Here is a 21,656-nt window from a genome sequence, read left to right as displayed (position 1 = left end):
AGAGGTGATTTCCTCTGCTACCTCTGAGACTGTGATTTCAGAACACTGTCAGTGTGTCAGCCTCTCTACCAAGATGAAATAAATGGCCTTACCCTTTCTGCCACTTGAAGTCACGTGCAATTTCTGATTTCCTGAAAGGAGCAAACCACGACCTTTATGAGTTATTCTAAGGATTCTGAAATGCAATAGGAAGAGGGGAAGCCTGTCTTCCACTCTGGCTCTACTTACAACTCAGGTGTCTCCTTTAGATCAAGCTGAGAAGAGGATGAACACTGCAGCAAAGATAAGTTGGTGTGCTGCACTGGGCTGCCACCCGAACCAGAAACGGTTTTGAAGTGATGAAACTGAAACATGATTGTAAACATGTCCTGCTCCAGACTGGACAAGAAGGAAAAAAAGGGTCTACCTGCAGAGCCATAGGAACAAGCTTGTAGGCTGACTGCTTCTTTCTAGCTTCTCCCTTTACCTTTGGGCTTTGTTTATAGATATCTCTTATCTCCATGAGCCCCCTTTCCTTGTGTAGCAGCACACTGATCCCCATCACAGAGCACGCAGTTGCTGAGTGTGACCTTACTCTTGTTCATATACCTCTCCAAAACACACAGGAAGAAGAAAACTGCTATTAATAATCCTCTAGTCTGACCTTTACATTTTCTTGGTATATTACATTCTCAGGGGTGTGTTCATCAGAGGATGAACTCTCCGTCACAGAGGAAAAGACATTACAGCGGTGGAGGCAGAGAGTGAGTCATGTGGGCATCTTCAGCACAATGTGAGATTGATTAATTTCTGCAACACAACTGCTTCTGAATCTTGGGTTCACAGTCATGTTTAAAGTGAACTTATCCACCTGGTAATGATTTCATTTGTACGCTTACTAATTACTGTAAGGGCCAGGCAGCACAGTATTGATTAGGTACAACATATGCTGCATAAGCAACACTCTTAATTGAAAGAAGTAGATGTTCTCTCCCTGTGCTCCAGGAACAGACCCACTGACCTTCCTAAGCACAACACGTAGGACGGGAGAGGAAAGGACCTGACCACCAGCTCCTGGGCTTGGCTTAGGTGAAACAAACTCATTGCAATACCCGGCATCGTTCTTAATGGACGCAGGCACTCAGCGTCTTCTGATTAAATAGGTGCCAATCTCTCTGGAGCTGTGAAGTACTTGTTCGTAACCCTGCCTGACCCCAGACTCACAGATCATTTAAACATGTTTCCTGAACTTGGTTCTGGCACCCCTGCTCGCCATCGCCGACTGTTCCTGGAAGCACACAGTTGTGCAGGGATCCAGCGAGGTGCTTGGCAGAGCAGCTGTGGGATGGGGCTGAGGGCTGTGAGCTGCTCGGTGCAGCCTCCCTGCAGAGCCCGTGCCAATCAGACAGGTTGGGTTAAATCCCAAGACTGGCAAAAACCTCATGAGTAGCAAGATACAAATAGATGGAACTGGCTAGCACACCCGGCCAGTAGTGTCCTGCAGCGTCCCACGGCTGATGCAGCAATCCCCTCGCTAGGGATGCAGGCTTGTGCTGCAGTATGTGACCTGCTCAGCCTTTGGTGTTGCAGAAACAAGGAAGTGAGCAGCACGTAATGGGTGTGTTCTGCTTACAGAGACTGTCAGCTTTGCAAAGAGAGATTTCCATCAAGATGCCAGGCTTACAAGAAAGCGCTGAAAGTGAGATTTCAGCCACAAGCGTGCAGGCTGTTCGCAGGGGTATGCTGCAGCACCGAGAGCTGCTTGGAGAGGTCTGACTCCGGCGGCAGGATGTGTGGCCAGGCCCCAGAGAGCATTAGTCATGTTGTAAGGGAATGCTCAGAGCCAGCCGGAGATGAGTGTGAAGTGCAGCGTGACAGTGTTGGCAGCGCCGTGCATTGAGGGCGCTGCCAGGGAAGGGGTCGGTGCCCCAGCTGCAGGTACAGCCCCAGCCAGGTACATCGGGTGCAGCACGGGAGGTAAACGTGCAGTTCGCTTGTGAACAAAGAGACAGATGTGGTGCCTGCAGAGGAGAGGGGCAGAGCAGGAGGGCAAGGAGTCACCATTAACGTCCCCACCGACGATGGTGCCGATGGAAAACACAAGAAGCCGCCCCCACAGACACGTACGGCAGGGAGAGAAGAGAAACTGGGGCAGAGAAGTGGGACCGTCGTGGTGCCACATCCCCACCTCCGGCGAGTCGGGACCTCCCAGCAGCGCACCTCGGGCTGGGAGCGCGGGGCTATCGCATGTCGCGACACGCCCAGAGCAGGGATGTCGCCTTGTCGGCTTCGCGGCCGCGGCTCGCCGTGGGGGCAACGTGACGGCGGCGGGCGCCGGGGCTGCGGGGCGAGACGGGGTGGGAGCGCCCCGACAGCGCGGGGAGGGGGCGGGCGGGGGCCGCTTTCCAGAGAATACGGTAAACATGTCCGCATCACGTGTGGCCGCCTCCCGCCGGCCGCGGGGACCCAGCGAGGGAGGGGCGGGACCGCGCTCCGCAGCCCGACGGAGGGAGAGGGGCCACTTTAAGAGGCCGCCGGGCGCCGCCGCCTCGCCCTGCCCGGCGCGGAGCATGCGGTAGGGCGGGCAGCGGGCGGCTCCGGCACCATGGGGCTGTGCTACAGCCTGCGCTCCCGCCTGGCCGCCGCTCACCCCTCCGTGCCCTACGGCGGCCGCGGCGAGGCGGACCCGGCGGCGGAGCAGCAGCAGTGCGGAGACCCGCAGGTGCGGCACCGGCTGCGGCAGGACCTGGTGGCCAAGGAGCGGGCGGACAAGAAGCGGAGCAAGAGCATCGATAAGACGCTGAAGGCGGAGAAGAGGGAGTACAAGCAGACGCACCGGCTGCTGCTGCTCGGTGAGCGGGGAGCGGGAGGAGGCGGCGAGCCGGCGGTTCCCGGCAGGTGCGGGGCGGCCCGGCCCGGCGTCGCGGTCGGCGGCGGTCGCAGCTCATCAGCCCCGGGCCGGGCGGTGGGTGGCGGCTGCCGGGGGCCGGGCCGGGCCGCGCTCACGTGGCGGCGGAGCCTCAGCGCCTCGAGGCTCCGAGCGGGGCGGGGGCTGCGGGCGGGAGGCGGGGGGTCGCGCACCCCGAGGAGCTGCTGGCGGGGCTGCTGCCGCCGCGTCCCTTCGGCCGCGTTAGTCGCCGGCACCGCAGGGAAGGGCGCCGCGTTACGGTGGTGCGATCGTTCTGCGCGGAGGAAACGCGAGGCGTTCCGCGTGCGTTGATCTCCGAGCATCAACGCTGCTGCCTCCCGAAATAGCGGGGCCGGGCTGCGAGGCTCGCTCAGCACCTGCGGGAGCTGCGGCCGCTTCCCGAGGGAACCTCGAGGCCGCGGCTTGAAGCGCTGTGCGGGTGCCGGCCTTCAGCTGCAGCCGCGGGTCCCCCTTTGTCAGCACGCGCCGCTCGGAGCTCCGCTGACACGCGCAGACGCGCTGCCGTGCTGTGAGCCGTTCGGAATACAGACGGTGGGGAAGTTCGGCGAGTGGCTCGGGAGCTTCCCGGCTGCTGAGCGTGCGTGGGGCTGCACGACGGCAGGGCTTCGGTAGGGCTTGGTGCTGAAAGTTTTGGTTCCAGAAACGCTGCTTTGTCTCACGTGGTTGTAGCTGCGCTGAGCAGCGTCTGAAAAGATGCGTTTCCATCTGATGGGAGCGGGGAAGCAGCGCTTGTGGAAAGGCAGCGAGATCTGCCTGCTGAGAGCCTGTGGGTGTGGAAATCACACCTTCACCCAGCAGGGCAGGCTGTGCTGGAGGCGTTGTGCTCTGCAGCTTCTTCATGTATTTCTGTCTGTAAGTCTGTTCTCCAGTGAAGTGCTTGAAGAACAAGCTATTGATAGGATATATATATATATATATATATGTATATATATATATATAATTGTGAAGAAAAAAAAGACACCAATAAACTAATGGTGATGTTGATCTGCTTGTCTTTGTGGCCTAAAGGTTGTCCAAAAGACTTCGGTGTTTTCCCCAGGTAGCGTTTCAGTGGGCTGTATTCCCTATGGGTGCTGGCAGGCTGTGCACAGCACTGGATTTTGCAGAAATGGCATTCAACTTGGAGTGGGTTAAACAACAGATCTGAGGAGTTCGCAGTTATCTATGCTGAAGCCAACAGAGAGTGCATTCTTTGTCAAAGTACTGATTTATAAATCTGATGGATATGAGTCAGTGTTATGCTGGCAGTAGTTTATTATATTTCAGCCTGGACTTGAATAGCAGGAAGTCACTTTTTGGCCCTCTTGTAGATCTCGGGATGCCTAAGAGACCCATTTCCCTGCTCCTTGCGCAGATGGACAGTGTTCCCGTTGGCTTCCTTCCCTTGCTCTGTCTCCCTGTACCCCACTCTTACTGCTACTTGGAATTCTCTCTTTCTAAACTGGAACAAGAAGTTTGGAGTGCATTTGGTTGTACTTCATGCACATCTGCAGGTACTGCTGCAGTAGCTGATGTCTGCATACTGAGGTGTAGCCCAGATGCATATGAGTTACACCTGCAAGTTGTGCAAGGCATAACATTGTCCTGCAGCTGGCTGAGGAACTGGGAGCATCCAGCTCAGACTTAAAGCAGCAGCTGAGCTTTATTCCAAGGAATGGAGTCAGGGTGGGTAAAAAAAAGCTGAAGAAATGTGGACCGGGGATTTTTTCCTCTCTTGATTCTGTGGCAAAAGCTTCAGAAGGTTCTCGTGGATTCCTGCTTGTGCTCCTGTGCAGAGCATGGGCATCAGCAACGAAGTGCTCTGCATGTGGCTGCTCTTTGGGAGTTAAATAGGGGCCTTTTGTTTGTAGGAAAGGAACACACGCAATCAGATGTAACCTCATTGGATTTTGTTTAATGTACTGTATATGGATCTACCAAGTTGTGATACCGGGTTGCAGTCAGGACTGCAATGGCTGAGGATTACCGAGTGCTTTTTCAGAATGTGGGTACCGTTTTCTTGTAATGAGGGCAATCTTGGTTCTGAAAGTGTATGCTTATGGGGGAAAGGATTTTAAACCTTGCCATGTGTATACTGAGTGTCAGAAACCTGCCCAGCTCTCTTGGTGTGTGTGTGGCTCTACCTTGCACTTCCTTCAGTTCTGTAGCCTAGTAAGCTGTAAGGAGAACCTGTCTGTCCATTGGGTGTGCTTGCAATCCATGTGCATCATTGTGCAGGTCCTCCCTCCCAGGCTGAACTCTCACCCATGCAAGAAGTACTTTGAGTTTATTTCCACAATGGAAAAGGGAACTTGGCTATCTTTATACACCACCATGGATAGATGCTCTTGTCATAAAGGGTACTTAACTGCAGCTTATTAAACTGCAGTGTAGTGACAAAGTGCTGTTCTGAATCTTACCTACATCAATTCCTAAGTAAAAATGTTTCTAACAGGAATACTTTGATGCAAACACAAATGCAAGCATTGCAAAACTGAAGTTTTTGTAGGAGAAATACATTGCACAGGAATAAAAAAGTTACTTAAAGCTAGAAAATATCAGTGCAAGTACTAACCACAGTCCCCCTTTCTGTGCGTGTGCTGCTTGGTAAGCCCCTGGGTACCATATAATTAAAGACTGTCTTGTATGGTTTACATTGTGTTTTCTTTTTTCCACAGACTTGTACTTCATTCAGTGCACAAGATGAATGTTGTGCAGTGAATGAGCAGCTATTCAATATTCTTATCCTCCTCATACAATGTGTCACCCCGTGCCCTATTTACGGCGCACCATCCGTACCCCGTACTGAATAACCAACTGTTGAACTCATGGGCTTTTCTGCAGCCCTGATCACTGCAGGGACTGAATGCTCCGTGTCAGTGACTGTGTCTGCATGGCGCTGCTGTGAGACGAGGGGGCATCATCCTTCTTTTGTGGATGCTGGAGAGGGAAAATGCCACTATGGAAAGTGACCAAAGTGAAAACTAGCTGAAGTTACCATAAAGTTTGTATGCCCCATCTTCGTCTAATGCTAATTTTTTCTTGATAGCATTCAGGCTCTTCTGTAGTATTTCATGTGTTCAGGACATGTATCTCATGGCTGTGAAGGCTCAATAGGGCAAGTTTTGGATGCTTTAACAGCAGTTCAGGAGGTGCCAGGTGCGGGTTGGTGCCAGCAATGGGCAACATGTGTTGCTTGTTCTGCTGCAGTAGCTCAGCACCAGAACAAATCTGGTCTGGTTCTGCAGGGTATATTTAATGGCATCACCCACAATCATTCTTCATATGATTTTCTACCTTGTGTCAGCATCCTTGTACTGCTCTGCCTCCTGCAGGGGCCAGGCAGGCAAGACTGAAGAAGATACCCTTTTATAGAAATAAATGTGGGTTTAGGTGCTTGGGGAGATTCCATCTCACGTGAGCTTGTCCCTGTAGACAATAGTGTCATTCACTTACAGCTCCTCCTTTGTTTCTTGTGCCCAATGTTTTGTGAGCTAAAGGGAGTGTAAGCCCTGGTAGAATAAATATATGATCCTTATTGGAAGGTGTGGAAAAGACAGGGGGGAAAAATAGACTAAAACTATAAAAGGAATCCGTATTCTGGCATTTTCTAGTTCTTGAGAATGGGGTTATTGAAACTTACCTTCTTATACCAAATTGGCTTTTCTTTTCCTCTTCAATAAAAGAAGGAATAGGGGAAAAAAAAGAAAAAATCTGGATTCAATCCTATGGGCTGCTTGCAATACAAGTGCCTCATAACAGGCTGCCCTGCTGCACGACTCAGCCTCCTGCGCACAGACAGGCTCAGAAGGTGGCAGGACACGACTCTGCTCCAAATGGGCTGTCATTAGTGGTGAAGTAGTTATAATTTTTTTCCAACGGGGCTCCCAGTAATTACCAGATACTACGAAAACACTTGTATGTGGGAATCTGTGGTTTCCATCTGTCGGGTACTTTCCATCGCAGGCATGATGATCCTGCTGCAGACACCAGGAGGTGGTATGCTAATTATGGGTGTCTTGATGATGAAGACAAATCCTCCTCTGTTCCCACCACTGTACACAGAATGCACTCTATGGCACAGAGTGTTGTCTCCAAAGCAGAGATCCTCTGGATCTGGAGCATATTCACCCTGAAGAAAAATACCTGGAAAGCTTTGCAGACTTCAAATAGGCTTTATGCAATATGCAAGCAGTGCTACCTCCGGGATCTGTGATGCAGTTTGCTGAATGTTCACTGGAACAAAGTTGTGTCTTCAACAGTAGCACCTCTGTGCTTTAGATCAATTGTTACAGTAGCTCTGCTGTTTGCTGTTTAGAATTTCACAGGAGTCAGACAAGCAGCTCTTCATTCTCTCCCTTTTTTCTCTCTTTTATACTCCTGACCCTAACTTTTTCTTTGTATCATCTCCACATAAACAAAACAAAGTCATTAGTGTCAGGCAGACATGTGGCATGGAAAGCTTCAGCTGGCATATTTGAAATGTAGCAAAGTTAGAGCTCCTTCAGACAGGGTCTGGCAATGGGAGGTGTCAAGAAACATGCAGCAGCACTGCTATGGAAGTGTCATGATGAAGGACTGCTGTGGGTGGCATGCTGCTGTTGCTAGGGTGGCCCCAGCCAAAACTGGCAAAATAATTGCTTTTTGCAGTTGCATGTAATGCTTATGGGGTTGTGCATGTAAGCGTGGATTGCTGCGGGGAAGGGGCTGAGAGGTTTGAGGGATTCCCTGATCCCCAGTGACAGCTGCAGCCATACAGACATGGTGTGATTATAGACATACATCTCTTCTTCTCCATCGTATAGGTGATTTCTGTGTTAGTGGTAACCTGCATTTTTACTCACTATGTGTCTGATGGGATAGGGATCATAATATGTTACTGAAGGAAGGCCATGTTTGCGTGTAGTCAGGGAGCTCGTTTCAGGGTTGGTTTTTTGTTTTTGTTTTTTCAAACTGAGACTACCCCGGTGTGTGCTGGTTTGGGTTGTTTCCAGCTGTTTGTTCCATCTGTTTATTCTGAAGGAAGGCAGCAGTGTTTCTTTTCCTCTGGTTGCTGTACCTCCTGGTTGCTGGCTGTACCTGAGTGAAACCACCACGTTTCTTGCCTGCAAGAAATTAAGGCTTACTCAGCATGTGTGCTGGCTGGAGTCCAAAATGTGTTGTCAGGGCAGGTGATTCCTATGAAGTTTTTCTTTAGACGTGGGAAGCGCTTTTTCGCTTGCACTCTTTCCAGAGAAGGCAAAAAATTTCTTGATTGCTCCTGTGCAGCTGTTACCTCCTTCTGCAGTAAAGCATCTTAAATTGAGCTGTTCTCTGTGCTGAGGTTTCTGTGGGCTGGCAGTGCCATGGCTGGAAGTAACTCATGGGGAGCACCAGCAGTGAGGAGATGAGAGGAGGAATGAACCCAACCTGATGTATCTTAAAAGAAAATGTACTTTGAAAATAAATTGAAAAAGGGAACAGGAAAAGGAGAGAGCACCAAGTGCCTTCGTGTTATTTATAGTTCAAATTTACACCACTGCAATAAAGTGGAAGCAAAGTCCTTCTGTCTGATGTCTGACGTGCTTGTGAAGTTTCTGGAGCTGCCTATAGAAATGCGGTTCAGACTCTCCTCAGTTTCCCAGCATTTACTTTTAATGTGTTGGAGCTGTGCTTGTGTTGAAGGGGCTGGGGAGCACTGATGTGTACCTGGAGGTGAAGTAACTGGTCTAGAGAAAGTCTGTGTATGAGCAGCACTTCTAAGATTTGTATGTCACAAAAAAAAACTTGAGTATTCTCTGCATTGAGAAATGTGGGTGGGGAGGGCAGCAAACAGGCATCAGAAAGTTGCTACTAGTTACTTTCCAAGTGAAAGAAGGAGATGCTGAGGAGGATGCATAGAGATTCCCAGTAAGGAGAAAGATGCAGTTTTACAACCTAGTCCTGCTCTGCTTGTCCACTTCTGTCTCATTTGTAGTGGAAGTGGGGGAAGTACTGAAATTCCTGGGAAGACCCAATTAATTTCTGCTTGCAAAGCAGAGGAAGAATTTGAGAGCTTTTCTTCTGACTGAAGTATTCTTGTTTTCCTTCTTCCTAAGCACGGCGAACCATTCTTGCAAGGAAGGATTTGCATAGAAGTTAGCAAACGCACCAAATAGACCAGTGCCTCCAATCTCCTGATCTGCCCACCCTTGAAGCTGAGCATGGCACATGGCTGTCCCGGTGTCCAGCACTGTTTTAAAGAGCTGAATCCACACACGCCTGCCTGCACGCAGGTTCACAGGCTTGTTTGCACGTTGCAGTGTTTCCTCAGCTTGGTGACTTTGACCTCCAGGAAGTCTATCAGGTTCAGTGGAAAAACAAATGGAGAGGGGGCCCAACCCCTTGCCGTCCCGCATGTGGACGTGCTGTGTGGGGATGGCACTTACTGTGATCCCAGTGGGAGAGAGCTGCAAGAGCTTCTTGTGGCCACAGCCATTGCAGCTTCCCCGGTGTGCTGAAGGTGATTTATTGGTGGGGTGGAAGTGAATGTAGTGCAAGTGGGAAAAGTATTTTTATGTGCGTTTTTACCAAAGATTTCATATAAAGTAGCTTCAGGTGTGAACCAAACCCTGCATGGGGCTGCATTCCCACCCCTTCCCCACCTTGAGGGGCACTTCTCCATCTGTGCCTACTGTGAGTTATAGGAACACTGCCAAACTAAGTTGCTTTCAAAAATCTAAGACTTACTTTGGGAATGTTCATTTGATTAGTGGAATTGAGTGGTACCTCAACCAAGCGTGTTACTGGCTACTGAGGGGCAGGTGGCAATTGACGAGGGAGCTTCTAAAGCCTGGAACATGTGAGCCTCTGAGCATTTGCTGTGTGCCAGCATGCGTAGCAACCCAAGGCAAGTGAAGGGAATTCTCCTGTCTTTGGCCCTGCAGTTTACAGGAAAGTTGTAAAGCTTTTTGTTCCACAGCAGTTGGCATGTGCTTGTGGAGAACCCAGCTCTGTTTTCTCATCAGCATGAACAAAAATAACTTCAGAGCTACATTTTTACTGTAAGTATCATGTTTTTCTGTCAAGCTAAAACCAGCAGAATTCCCTGGGGACCAAGCTGTCGTTTTATTCCCCACTGAGCCTGAAGGGGCTCCATTTTCACCTCCTCCATCCTGTGCTGGGTGACAAGAGGAGCTGTGAGGCTGTGCAGCCTCTGGGCTCCGAAAGCAGCGTGAGGTTCAGGCTGATGGGCACAAGGTGTCTGTTTTCTTGGGTTGCATGTTCCATCTCTGGTACAAACTCACTATTTTGAACTTCTAGTACTTACACTGTAGGAGACCAGTTCCAGGCATCAAAGTGAGGATTTGCATTAGTCTGTTTTGACACTTTGCTTATGGTAGTTTGACTGGGACACTGAGAGCCCTGCAGGCCCGTTGTTTCCTCCCTTGTATTCTGTCAGCTCTACAGGTTCCTTGACAGAGCTAGTTTCAGCCACCAGCAGTGCTGGCATGTCATCTCTGTGTGACACAGGCTATGATGTGCTGTGACCATCCCATCATGGTGGGCCCTGCAGCTGCGGGACTTGTGCTATGCCTGTGCCTGGCACTGTGGCCTCTTCCACTGCCCCTCCTGCCCACCCCCAGCACCGTTTGAGGGCCGTGTTTGTTTGGTTTTGCATTTTTCTCGGTGGCTTTCATGCTGAAATCTCAGTGTTGCTGATTAGCTGGGGGGGAGTTCTGGAACGCTGGGGAATTTGTGGAGCTTTGGCTTTATAGGGGGAGGAAACAGACGTTGAGGAAGAAGGGCATGCTGTTGTGAGCTGACAGTCTGCATCTAGACTGTTCTTCTATAAATACCAGATAAAACTCTCTGCATGGAAGAAAAATACTGCATAAATAGTCCCATGATGTTTTCCCTTCCTTCTTCCCACACAGGAAATTTGTGATTTGATAGTCCCACTTTTTCTCTGGTGATTAGAAATGTAAAACAACTACCTTTTAGATGAAAGCTCAGAAATACTTTCTGCTCTAAACCTGACTCCTTAATGCCACTAGTGTTCTCACTTCTCTCATTCCTTTCAGCTTCTGGGAAGGTTTTTCACTTGTCTGCAGCATTTCATGCTGCGCCACCTGAAAAGGTGGTGAGTGATGTGGGTCTTGATTCCCAGATATTTTGGAAGAGTTTGTATTTGTTTTTAAATACTTCAGATATTCATAAAGAAAACTTTCTAGTCTTGCATATCCCTTGAAACAAAATCTGTGATAATTTCTTACATGTGTAGATTGTTGTATCCAAAAGCTTACTGCAAAAGCAATTTGCAGAGGCCTGTTTCATGATCAAATTGATGACATGGGTGAAATTCCATTCCTGGGCTTTGGATCAAACCAAGAGTTTGTGTTGCAAACCCAAAGTGGTGGTTTCAGTGTAGGAGTGAGAGCTCTCACCTGTGTGTCACTGCAGCCCAGCCAACACGCGTGACAGATCACAAAATCATTCTTAAGCTTCCTCAAAGCCACCCAGTTCAGCTTCAGTACCGCTATCTGCCCCAAACTGTAGTTTTACTGTGCGGAGGAATTGAGACCCCATGGTATGTGAAGCTTCCTCTACTGTCAAACAATTCTCTATTAGAAGGTTTGAGAATCTTGCTTCTAGTTGAGGTTTAAGTAAAACCTAAACACTGCAGGGACATTTACGATTCAGGCTTATTTTGGGAGGGGGAATGAGGGAAGTCTTGATAAGTTATGCACTTGACCACATGTAGTTAAAAATATTATTTGGAATATAAACTTCCTTGTCTGAAGACCAGCTTTATGCACTAAGTCAAAGAGCACAAAAAGCAGTTCTCCTCCCAGCCTCCATAAGTATACCTTAATGCTGCTGAATCCTGGAAATTATGCAGGGCATGCTTTTTAAATGTTGATTTTGACTTCTTGCCTGGGACCAAGTATAAAGTCTTTCCAAGGAAATACTTAGAAGACTTGCAGTGAAACCCAAAAGCTGCTGCCAAGCCTTAGTTTTTAGAAGGGGAGTTGGGGGCAATCTAGACTGTTAAAACCTTCCAGTTGTTTGTAATTAAATCCACTTCTTCTGTGCACAATAAACATATACTTAGAAAAAGATCATTTTACATAATACTTATGCGGTTTACTGCTGCTCTTCAGCTGCTAAAAATCAAGCACTAGGTCTGCTATTTTAGTCTGGAAGGTTACTGGAAGCTGGGAAACCAGGGGTGATGCAGCCGTGCCGCCACAGTGGCATGTACCCTCTTCATCCTGTGGTGATATGCAGGCTGAGCTGGGGAATCCTTGTCTCATCATGAACCGTCCTTCCCACTTAGCTAGCTGAAACTTGTTTGGGATTGACAGGGCTGGGAGCAAAGAAGAGATAAAAATATCCCATCCACACATTGTTCCTTGCCAGCCACAGAATCGCTCCATAGCCTTGGTGAAAGCTGTGGGGCTGCAGGAACGTCTTGTCAGATTGCTTGCTTCCAGGAGGGCTGGCAGCAGACAAGACAACTAAATCCTCATGGCTCTCCCTACCCTGATTTGGTCTGCTGTTGTTCCTTCAATTTGCTGCTGTCTTTCATTGAGAGAAGAAGTGCAAGGTGGCAGTGCAAAGGGAATCTGCAGCAGAATGCACTCAAGCCTAAATGTGTGTTTATCCAGGAAGTAAATTTTGTATTTACCTTTGGCAAAGAAGGGAATTTTTCCTAGGATAGCGTGAAGAAATTGTCACTTAGCAAGTAAGTTACAGCTGATGTGAAACAGTAGGTGGGAGGTATGAATAGAGCAGAGAGGAACAACTGAGAGGGATTGCCTAATAAATGACACAGGAACAACCTCAAAGCCCTACAGAGCAGATTTGTTAGGATTTGAGATGAAAATCCCTGTTGGTTGTTGAGATTATCACCCAGCATATGGCAGGGAATGTCACAGAGAGGTAGAATTAGCTGCTAATATCTAGACGCCACTTGTAAACAGATGTCTGCAGTAGTCACAACTGTGTTTAATTCAGCCGAAGTCTGGATTACTCAACAGGCTCAGCACGGTGCTCGAATACTTGGTGTCTTCTTTTCCCACTGCTCTCACTTGGTGCAGAGCACCAGCTAAACTTCAGATCTCCTGTGTCTCACTTGTCTTTTGATCACTGAGACTGCTGAATTCATTGGTACCTGTCTTGCTTCCTTGGACTTTTCCTGGTTGCTGTGTCTGCCATACCTGACAGTACTGCACAGGCCAAAGCTGGGTTCATCACATATTTCCTCCTAGGTGGCTTCTGCTGTTATTAATAAATATATTCATGTTTATGAGTTTGTATCTAAGATTTATTTATAAACGCCTGATGTAAGTGGCCTAAATTGAATTCCCGTTTGATAATCTTCATGATGGTGAAACTGTGGCTTTGACTTCTAGAAAGCTCCTGTGTAGGTTTCAGAATGTTGGTTTCTAAGTAGTTGGACTTCAGAATTCCTCTGGAATAAATTAAGTGCTGAATGATGATTCCAATAACGCTACTGGCACAGGCAACAGCTAGCTATTCAACTTGAACCCATGTTGCTTCAGAGCCTTTGGAGACTGTGGGATCTTTCTGCTGCTTGTGAGGCTGAGTTTGCAGCTTAAACCCATGTTCTCCTGACTCACACTCTCAATCTGCCCTGGCATGTCTGTTCTGAACTCCAGTGCATTCAGGCAGTTCTTCTGATAGGATTGTTTTGTATACCAAAACGATTGTTCCAGGTTGTTTATTTTGCTTTAGTTTCATCAAGTGAAAGGCCCTGAACCAGCTTTGAGTTGTGACCTGCAGCATCCCAGTGTCTGCTTTCTAGGATGGGCAGATATTGCCCAATTTCGGATTCACACGCTAAGTTTGGATGAATATCCTCATTGGGGGTGGTGTGCACCAGCTAGAGAAACTGTTAAAACTGGGTATGCACTGTTAGCTATTCCTCTTCTAAAAAAGCTTATTTCTTACTCCTAACTGATCACAGAACAGTACAGAAGGATTCACTGCAGACAGAAGCACTGTTCTCAGTTACTTTATACCCTACTTTTGTTTGCCTATCTGTTGTTGACAAACGTGGATTTATAGGGCAGCTGGCTTTGATTGCTTCCCTTTCAACTTTGCCTGTGCCTTTTTACAATTGCAGATGGATTTTGATGTATAAGCAGCACTTACATGAGTGTGTTTTTGCAGGACCGATGGTGTAGTTGTCTCTAAGCTTTGGCAGGTTAGTCTGTATGCTTTAGGCTGTGCTGTTAAGTACAGCTGCCTTGTTATGTTCCTGCTCTCTTAAAATTATTAACTGACATACCTTCTAAAACGCTGACAAGGATGTTTTTAAGTGTTCTGAAGGACACTGACGACTGTTGGATAAAGTGATGGGGAAATACTGCAGGAACAGGAAAAAAAAAAAGGCTATAAAACTTCTTTTTAGTCTTCAGCATTTTCTTACATTCTTTTTTTTTTTTTTTGTTGTTGTTGTTAAGCAGTCAGTATTAATGAGAAATGTATTCTCTGTCTTCCTCCTTGGGAAAACCATATGATGCCAACGTGGGTTGCTGATATTTTAACAGAAGACTCTGATTAATAATAAGACAAAGTGGTGGATTTTAGGGTGAGTTAAATTTACTGCAGGAGCGCCCTCAAGTGCTGGTACAATTTAAAGGTCTGATGGTCTCTCCCACAGGATGCCACTGGGGGTTCATTAGCTGGTGCCTGATGCTTTGGCATGTTTAGCCCTGTAAGAGCATATACATTATTATGGTTTAGTGCTTGCTGGAAACTGTGAGATTATTTTAAGTAAATAGCAGCAAGAAACAAGGTGTGCTGGTTTGGGGTTTCTTCTTAAATGGCTGCGTGTTAAGGAAGCTTTTGTCAGGACCAGTTTGGTGGAAGTGATGGTACAAGAAGTCCTGGGTGCAGGAGCTTCCTTCAGACAGGTTCTGGATGAGCCAGGTCCCACAGGATTCCAGTTTGTAGTTCAGGGTGCTCAGTGTCAGCAGAGCCAAGTGCAAACTGTTAAACCTTCAGCTCCCATGGACACTACCTAGGTTGTGCTTGTGATGGAGCAGGGTCCTGTCTGGTCCAACTCATTGCCTTAACAAAGGATTTTTCTGGGCTTAGTTGTGGTCACTCGCTAGGTACTGGAATAACCACAGCTGTTAGGTAGTTGATGTCTAACTAATACACTGTAGTGTATAAAACTCGTGGCAGTACAGAGCACGTGTGTGTTCTGCTGGGGGTGTTGGACCATCACAACAAACTGGCATTACTGTGGTTGGGTGAGGAGCCTCGAGCTTTTCTTACCGTTCTGCAGCTTTGTGAGCAGAGTTCTCCTTCTCCTGGCTGTGGCTGCAGCAGGGAGCCCTGGTGACAAGCTCACTCTGCAGCTTCTCAGCAGAAAAGCTGCAGTCGTATCCAAAATTGCAGCATCTGTTTCAGCTGGCTGACAGCACTGGCTGTGTGATTTCCGTTGTTCTTCAGGATCCCTTTCAGTTGAGCTTCTACCTCTTGTCTCCCAGCACGTCTGATCAAAGCAGGTCAAGTCAGCCTTGTTCAGAAGCAAAGGTAGAATTGCTGAGTGATACTGGGTTGTCTGGAGAAGTGAATTAAGCCTGAGAACAATTCCAAGGGGGTAATGCAATCATAGCTCCTAATAATTACCTAGATCTGCAAAATGAACATTTGAGGCATTGCTGAGAGAAGGCGTCCTTTATAATTCTCCCATTGTATTAAAAATAAAAAGAAATGCCCTTTCCTCTTAATTCCTAAGGGGTGTTTTTATGAAGATACTTCAAAGTCTCTATTTTATATTCCTTGCATGTACTATTCAGATGTGTGTTTCATGGCATCCTTTTGTGTGGGTTTCTCCAGATCTAGGGAGAATAGCGATTGTGATAGCAATAGCAATCTGTGGAATGAAGAATTGCAACACTTGGGCAACGTTTGAGTCTATAATCAAACAGGAAGAAATTAAGAGGTCAGAAGGAAGAGAATTTAGAAATCGTTCAATCATTTGATAGGAGAAAAATAGTGACACACCTTTAAAACAAACAGATCTAAGTATCAGTGGCTCTGTGGGGATCCAGCAGCCCAGGATCACTTGGGTTTAAAACAAAAAACAAGGAAGGTTTTAAAGGCTTTTGGCCCCAGTGCTGCTCTCAGCTACATGCAGTTGTGCACCGCTCTGTTGTTAGGTGACCTTGTGCTGACTTTGATTTGCACGAAGGAAAATGACTGCTTTTGTTTCCCTGGAGGCCTTACCAGTCCGCAGCAGTGCTGGGAAGAGCTGGGTTCTGTGGTCCAGTCATGCTAGTGGCTAGCTCAGTGCTGGCTACTGCAGGCTGGGGGGAGATGCTCCTGATTATTATGGGTAGAGCTCTGGATGAGACACCCAGCAGTGTCCTTATGATACAAAGGTAGTACAAGAAGTAATTCACGTAGTGTTTCTGAATGCAGATGTTAAAGACACTAAACACTGTGTTCATGGGAAAGCTGTTGTATTTGTTTTGTTTTCCCTAGCATAATTTATTTTTCAGCATAGTATACTTTTATTAACAACTTTTGTCTAAATCCATGGCATAGCAGCACTGAACTTTGCTGTCATCCCAAACAAACTGCATTTTCTAGCTCTTAGAAGTATTGAGAAGTGTTTCAAATACCTGAGGAACTTATAACTGGAAGGTGTGTTTTCCTTAGAAGTTCCGTAGCTCTGGGAGAACTCTTTTTATTTAGTGTCTGAGATTTGCACCTTTGTGGTAAATGGCACTGGGATGCTGTTCCATGGCACTGTAGCTCACTGTACTTTGTTACGGCTCTCCCAGATGTGTAACCTGTCACCCTGCTGTGCAACTGGGGCTGGTTTTGCAAAAGGAGACTAAAAATAGGAACCTTGTGCTCCGGGGAGGAAATCTGCAGATGTAGGAGCTTGTTGGTAGTGGGTGGGAAACGGCGTTAGTGTGGCACCTGAGTTCCCTGATGGGAGCTGCTGCTTCTGCTGAAGCGGGTGCTATGCCCAGCCCTTGTGGCATTACCTGCAATCCTGAAGCTGTTTATGTGCAGTCTGTGAGTCCTTCCCAGGTACTGTTGGAAACTTTTAACATTGGATTCAAAAGATGTTAATAACAGAGCAAAAGTCCCACAGCTTTAGAACCTCCTCCATAGACAATCACAGCAAACAGAACCATGTACTTCTGCCTCTGGTGGTTGTGGGAGCTGACCTGGTTTTGGAGCTGCCCTCACCTCTGTGTTCCACGCTGCCCTGTTGGAAGCAGGACCACCTGGGGCCACCTCCCAGCCAGCACCTCTGGGTGCCTCTGCAGCAACCCCAGTGCTGCCTCAGGTCAAGTCTGCTGTGTCCTACAATTGCATCAGGTGAGTTCCAGAGGAACTCCTTGGTCCCACACTGACCAGGCCCTGAGCTGCCCCTGGAGCCCCTTTGCTGCGTGCTGGGCATGTTCCAGCCCAGCATTCCCGTCCTGCAACTGCCTCTGCTGTGCTGCTCTCTCCTTGTTTTTCCGAGTTTAAGGGCATGGGGCAGCCTGTACGGCTTAGTGTCTTTTATTTTATTTCTCCCCTTATCCTGATCTCCCCTGGAAGCAGCAGTCATCTCAATGCATGCTTTGTGGAAACAGAGCTGTCTGAGCCCTTTAAGTGCAAGATGAGCTCAGGTAGAAGGAACGCAAAGAGCTCCTTTCATCAGCCAGGGCCCCGCCAGCGGCTTCGGGGCATGTCCGGCCAGTTATAAATGGATCATGTGTTGCTATTTTTAGCCAGGAGAGGATTGTAAATATAAAAGGGTATAAAGTGCAAAACTTAGCAACAGTGGCGTTTGTTTGCTTTTCTTTTTTTTCATATATATATATATATATATATATAATTTTTTTTCCCCTCCCCGTTGGCAGGAATGTGTTTGGAGAGGAATGAAGTTAAAGCAGGAGATTTGCTGGGTGATCGCGTTTGGACTTTGCACAGCACACAGCTTTTAAAATATATAATATCCGTGCAAAGGAGGGGCAGCAGGAGGGGAGCGCAGGCTTTTCTGATATTGTTGAAAGAGATCCCAAAGTGCTGCACACAATGAAATGAAATGCAAGCGGGGAGGGAGGAGGGCGGCTGCGTGCGTGCAGGGGGAGTGGGGGGCCATGCGGAGGGGCTGGGAGGAAGCTGGGGGTAGGAGGGGGGAGGATGGGGTGTGGATGGCGGGACATGGGGAGTGGGATGGGGAGTGAGGGTGGTGGGCAAAGGGTTGTGTGGGGAGGAGTGGAGCTGCCTGAGTGGGGACAGAGTTCAGCAAATGGAAAACACTGACATTTGTAAAAATAGCAACTGCTGGGTTTAAAAATAGCAGCTGGTGAAATAAACGTGCAGTAAGTTCTGAAACCCCCATGGGAACTTCTCCCTTCTGATCCGTTCCTGCTCTGTTCCCTATGCCTTCTCTGGCTAAAAATCCCAAAGCAAATCCCTCTGCAGATCGAAAATGTAAAAGAAGCACTTCGTGAGCTGCAGAAAATGAGATTTGGGTACTTTGGGAATTTTTATGGATTTCTTTGTTGTTGTTTGCATGTGCTGAAGCTTTGTGCCAGATGTGGGGGACAACAAATTCCTCTTTCGCTGAGCTTCCTGCACAGTCTTGGGACAGAGCAGTTAGAAGGTTTGGGGGCTGCTTTTCATTTCATTTTTCTTCCTCACCTATTCTTTTTAATTTTTATTATTATTCTTATTTTGGTACGTGGCTTCCTGTGGTGCTTTTTTGTACCTTTTGAGCAGTTCTCTTGCTCTGGTGTTCGAGACCCTCTGTCGCCTCTGGGAGTGCAGACCTCAGTGCTGTCATCCCATTCCGGCCCCTCGGCTCTGGCAGCGGCAGCAAGCAGACAGATGGATTATAAATCCTGTGCAGAGCTGCGGCTCAAGGGCAGCAGGCAGCCGGGGCCCCAAACCCACCGGGGCACTGGGCTCACCGCAGCTGGGAAGGTGCAGGCTTGTTTGCAGGGCACTGCGTGATGGCCAAGGAAGGAAGCAGCAAGCTGTGTGATAGGGAAAGGCAGGGAGACTTTGAGTGGCTTTTCTTTGGGCTATGAGGCTGAATGGTCCCATTTCTTAATGGGGATGACAGTGCGCTGGGGTGCGGGAGGGGGTGGTGGTTGGACTGCGTGCGTGGAGATGCTCAGCTCTCTGCAGGGCTGACAGAGGTCTTGTTGGAAATCTCTTGCGGCTCTGGCTATGAACTTGACTTGTTTTGACTGGACAAGATAACTGAGGCAGAAACAACAGTTGTGATAGACACCAGGCTGGTTTCCTGAAGCTGCCCCAGCCACGGGGTAGGGATAAGTAGAAGGGTCCTTGAGTTAGAAACAGCTACAATTTTAATACTTCTTTTAAGCTAGAGATCTCAGTCTTGCCACCTGGCAGTCTGTCAGCCAGGCTGAGGGCACTGCAGGAGTGCCTGTGCTGACAGCCCCGGTCACCGCCAGCAGGGTCTGCAGCTCGTCCCTGCCCTGCGGCTGCTGCCTTGTCGATCGCCTTGCCCCCATGCTCTGGAGCTGAACACCACAGGAAACATGCTTAAGGAGAGAGATTGCTCTAGATTCTTTGCTGATATGTTCCCAAATACAGCTGGAAATTATAGCCTTTAAGCTGCAGACGGATGCCTTTGTCCTGGTGTGCGATCCCAGGTGTGGTCCAGGTGCTTCTGCTGCAGCTGGGTGAGGACATTCCATCTGACAGAGGGAGAAGGGAGGAGGATGGCTCTAATTGTATTTAGTAAGCTGAGCCCTCCGCATTAATTACTTTTTTCTTTTTTAAGGATTGGACATTCCACAGCTTGTTTCTCTGGATCACTTGAAATTAGTTTTGATGTTTAAATATAATACATATGAAGCATGTCTGAATCCTTTAACCAGTGTATTTCTGACAACCCAAAAATGCTTTCATTTGGTAGAGTAGCAAAAAAAGAAACCCCAAAAATTACTTGTATTTGAGCAAAGCTGTTCTGTTTTTAAGTTGGATTGTTCAGATCCTTCTAATTTGATCATTTCATATTCAATTCAGCTCATAAAAAGTACACAGCAACTCCTATTATAAATCTGAACTGAACATTCATTTTCTTATCAAAATATTATTATAGAAAAATATTAGTCATTCTCCTTGGCACAGTAAGCAAAGAAACATGTGGATGTGTTAATTTATTCCAGACCCAGCGAGGAAGGATAGTTTATATAAGTAAAGCAAATAATTCTTGCCTATTTAATAATTGGATCACTTTAACAATAGTTGACTAATGGTCAGATGTCTGAAACACATCTTGGCCATTTCTGTTCTTCAGGGAATTTAACATTTAAAGAGCATTTTTTCCAGGAATTGTCATTTTTTAAAGGGTTACCTTTTCACATACTGAATATCTGTTGCCCTCCATAATTCATGAAGTCTGAACTGGACGAAAACAGCTCAGATGTGACTGAGATTGGTCCCCTGGGAGTCTGCAAAGGAATCAAACTGAGGCTATAAATCCTGTGTATCTGTACCTCACAGTCCTTCACGAGATACGTGTATTTCACTGCCTAGTGTGAGTAAGAACTTTTGATTCTCAGAAACAATGAAGTATTGGTTAGTCACATTTTGTTTCCAGCGGTGTTAATGGACTCTTGAATTTATAGATCTAATTCCAAATTACCTTGATGGTGCAGCTGTGAGGAGTCTCGTTATTGTACTATAAGTGTGGCTGTATGTGATATCCAAAATTCCTGTATTTCCATGTAACAAGTTGTTAGATATTAAATTCTTAGCATTGTCTTCTGAGTTACTCTTCTGTTTAAAGCTACTTTAATGTTTGTTTTCCCAACTTTGGGGACTCAGACGACGTGTCTTTTCATGTGGGTAATTGATACCAGCGAGGTAAGATTAACTCCTAGGATTATGTTATTTCAGATGACAAAATTCCACAATCATACGGTTTCATTTGCCTGAGCTTTAAACAAATCAATGCGGTGATTGTGTTACTTGTAGGTAATAAAATTAAGCTCCTTCCAGTGGTATGATGGTGAGGATATTGCTTATAGAGCACGAGCATATGCAGTAAGCAGTCAACATTCTTGGTATTATAACTACCCTCTAAAATAATAATAAATATATATAAATATCAGAGTCAGGAGTTCAGTAATCGTTTAGGATATTATTTGAAAGGAACAACACATGTTATTAAAATGTCAGATAAATTGTGTTTGTTATGTAGGGAATATGTACGGAGAGCTTTGAGAGCACAAGCAGTACTGGTTGCTGACAGCACCGATACTCTGCTTTGGAGCAGTCACAGTTGTGGTCGTGCTTTCCTTGTTTGTTCAGAATGATTTTTGCAGGAGCAGAGGGAGGTTTTGGCTGCACGGTGGGCATTCCATTCTGCTCTTTAGAATAATGGCACTTGGTTATTAAAAAGAAAAGAAAACGAAAATAATCACAAAACAAAAAAAATCTCTCTGATGGTTTTTGTTTTTTCCTGGTGAGCTTTTGCTGCTGCATGCCATCACAGTGAGGACAGAAACCAGGGGGGGCAGTTTGAGCTGACCTTTGTGATGCTTCTGCTTAGAAACATCCCCTTCTCTTTTCAACTAATGCTGAGTTTATCACACTCGAGATGAGATAAATTTAAGTTGTTGGATAATACGCTCTCCTTTATTGCAATTAATTTATACATAACAATACAGAAGCTCAGTATTTAAGTTTTAAGAGTAATATGGATATAATTAATAATTTTCATAATTTAGACAGAGGATATTCTTAATAACTTACAGCTGGTCAGGTTTTCTCATAA

The 21,656-nt window shown here is 47.0% G+C and overlaps 1 protein-coding gene across 1 annotated transcript in view; it reads left to right on the top strand.

Moving 5' to 3' along the window:
• The first annotated feature begins 2,457 nt into the window (after positions 1-2,457).
• GNAS (GNAS complex locus) overlaps positions 2,458-21,656 on the top strand; it is a 118,647-nt gene continuing 99,448 nt past the window's right edge. The window contains exon 1 of the mRNA XM_072350043.1: positions 2,458-2,831. Within this exon, the coding sequence (XP_072206144.1) occupies positions 2,585-2,831 (247 nt within the window). The 5' untranslated portion in view covers positions 2,458-2,584. The remainder of the gene's footprint in view (positions 2,832-21,656) is intronic.

Source organism: Excalfactoria chinensis, chromosome 15, assembly GCF_039878825.1.
Source record: "Excalfactoria chinensis isolate bCotChi1 chromosome 15, bCotChi1.hap2, whole genome shotgun sequence".
NCBI classification, from domain to species: domain Eukaryota; kingdom Metazoa; phylum Chordata; class Aves; order Galliformes; family Phasianidae; genus Excalfactoria; species Excalfactoria chinensis.
The sequence above is the reverse complement of the archived record's forward strand: the minus strand, read 5'-3'. Positions and strand labels throughout refer to the sequence as shown.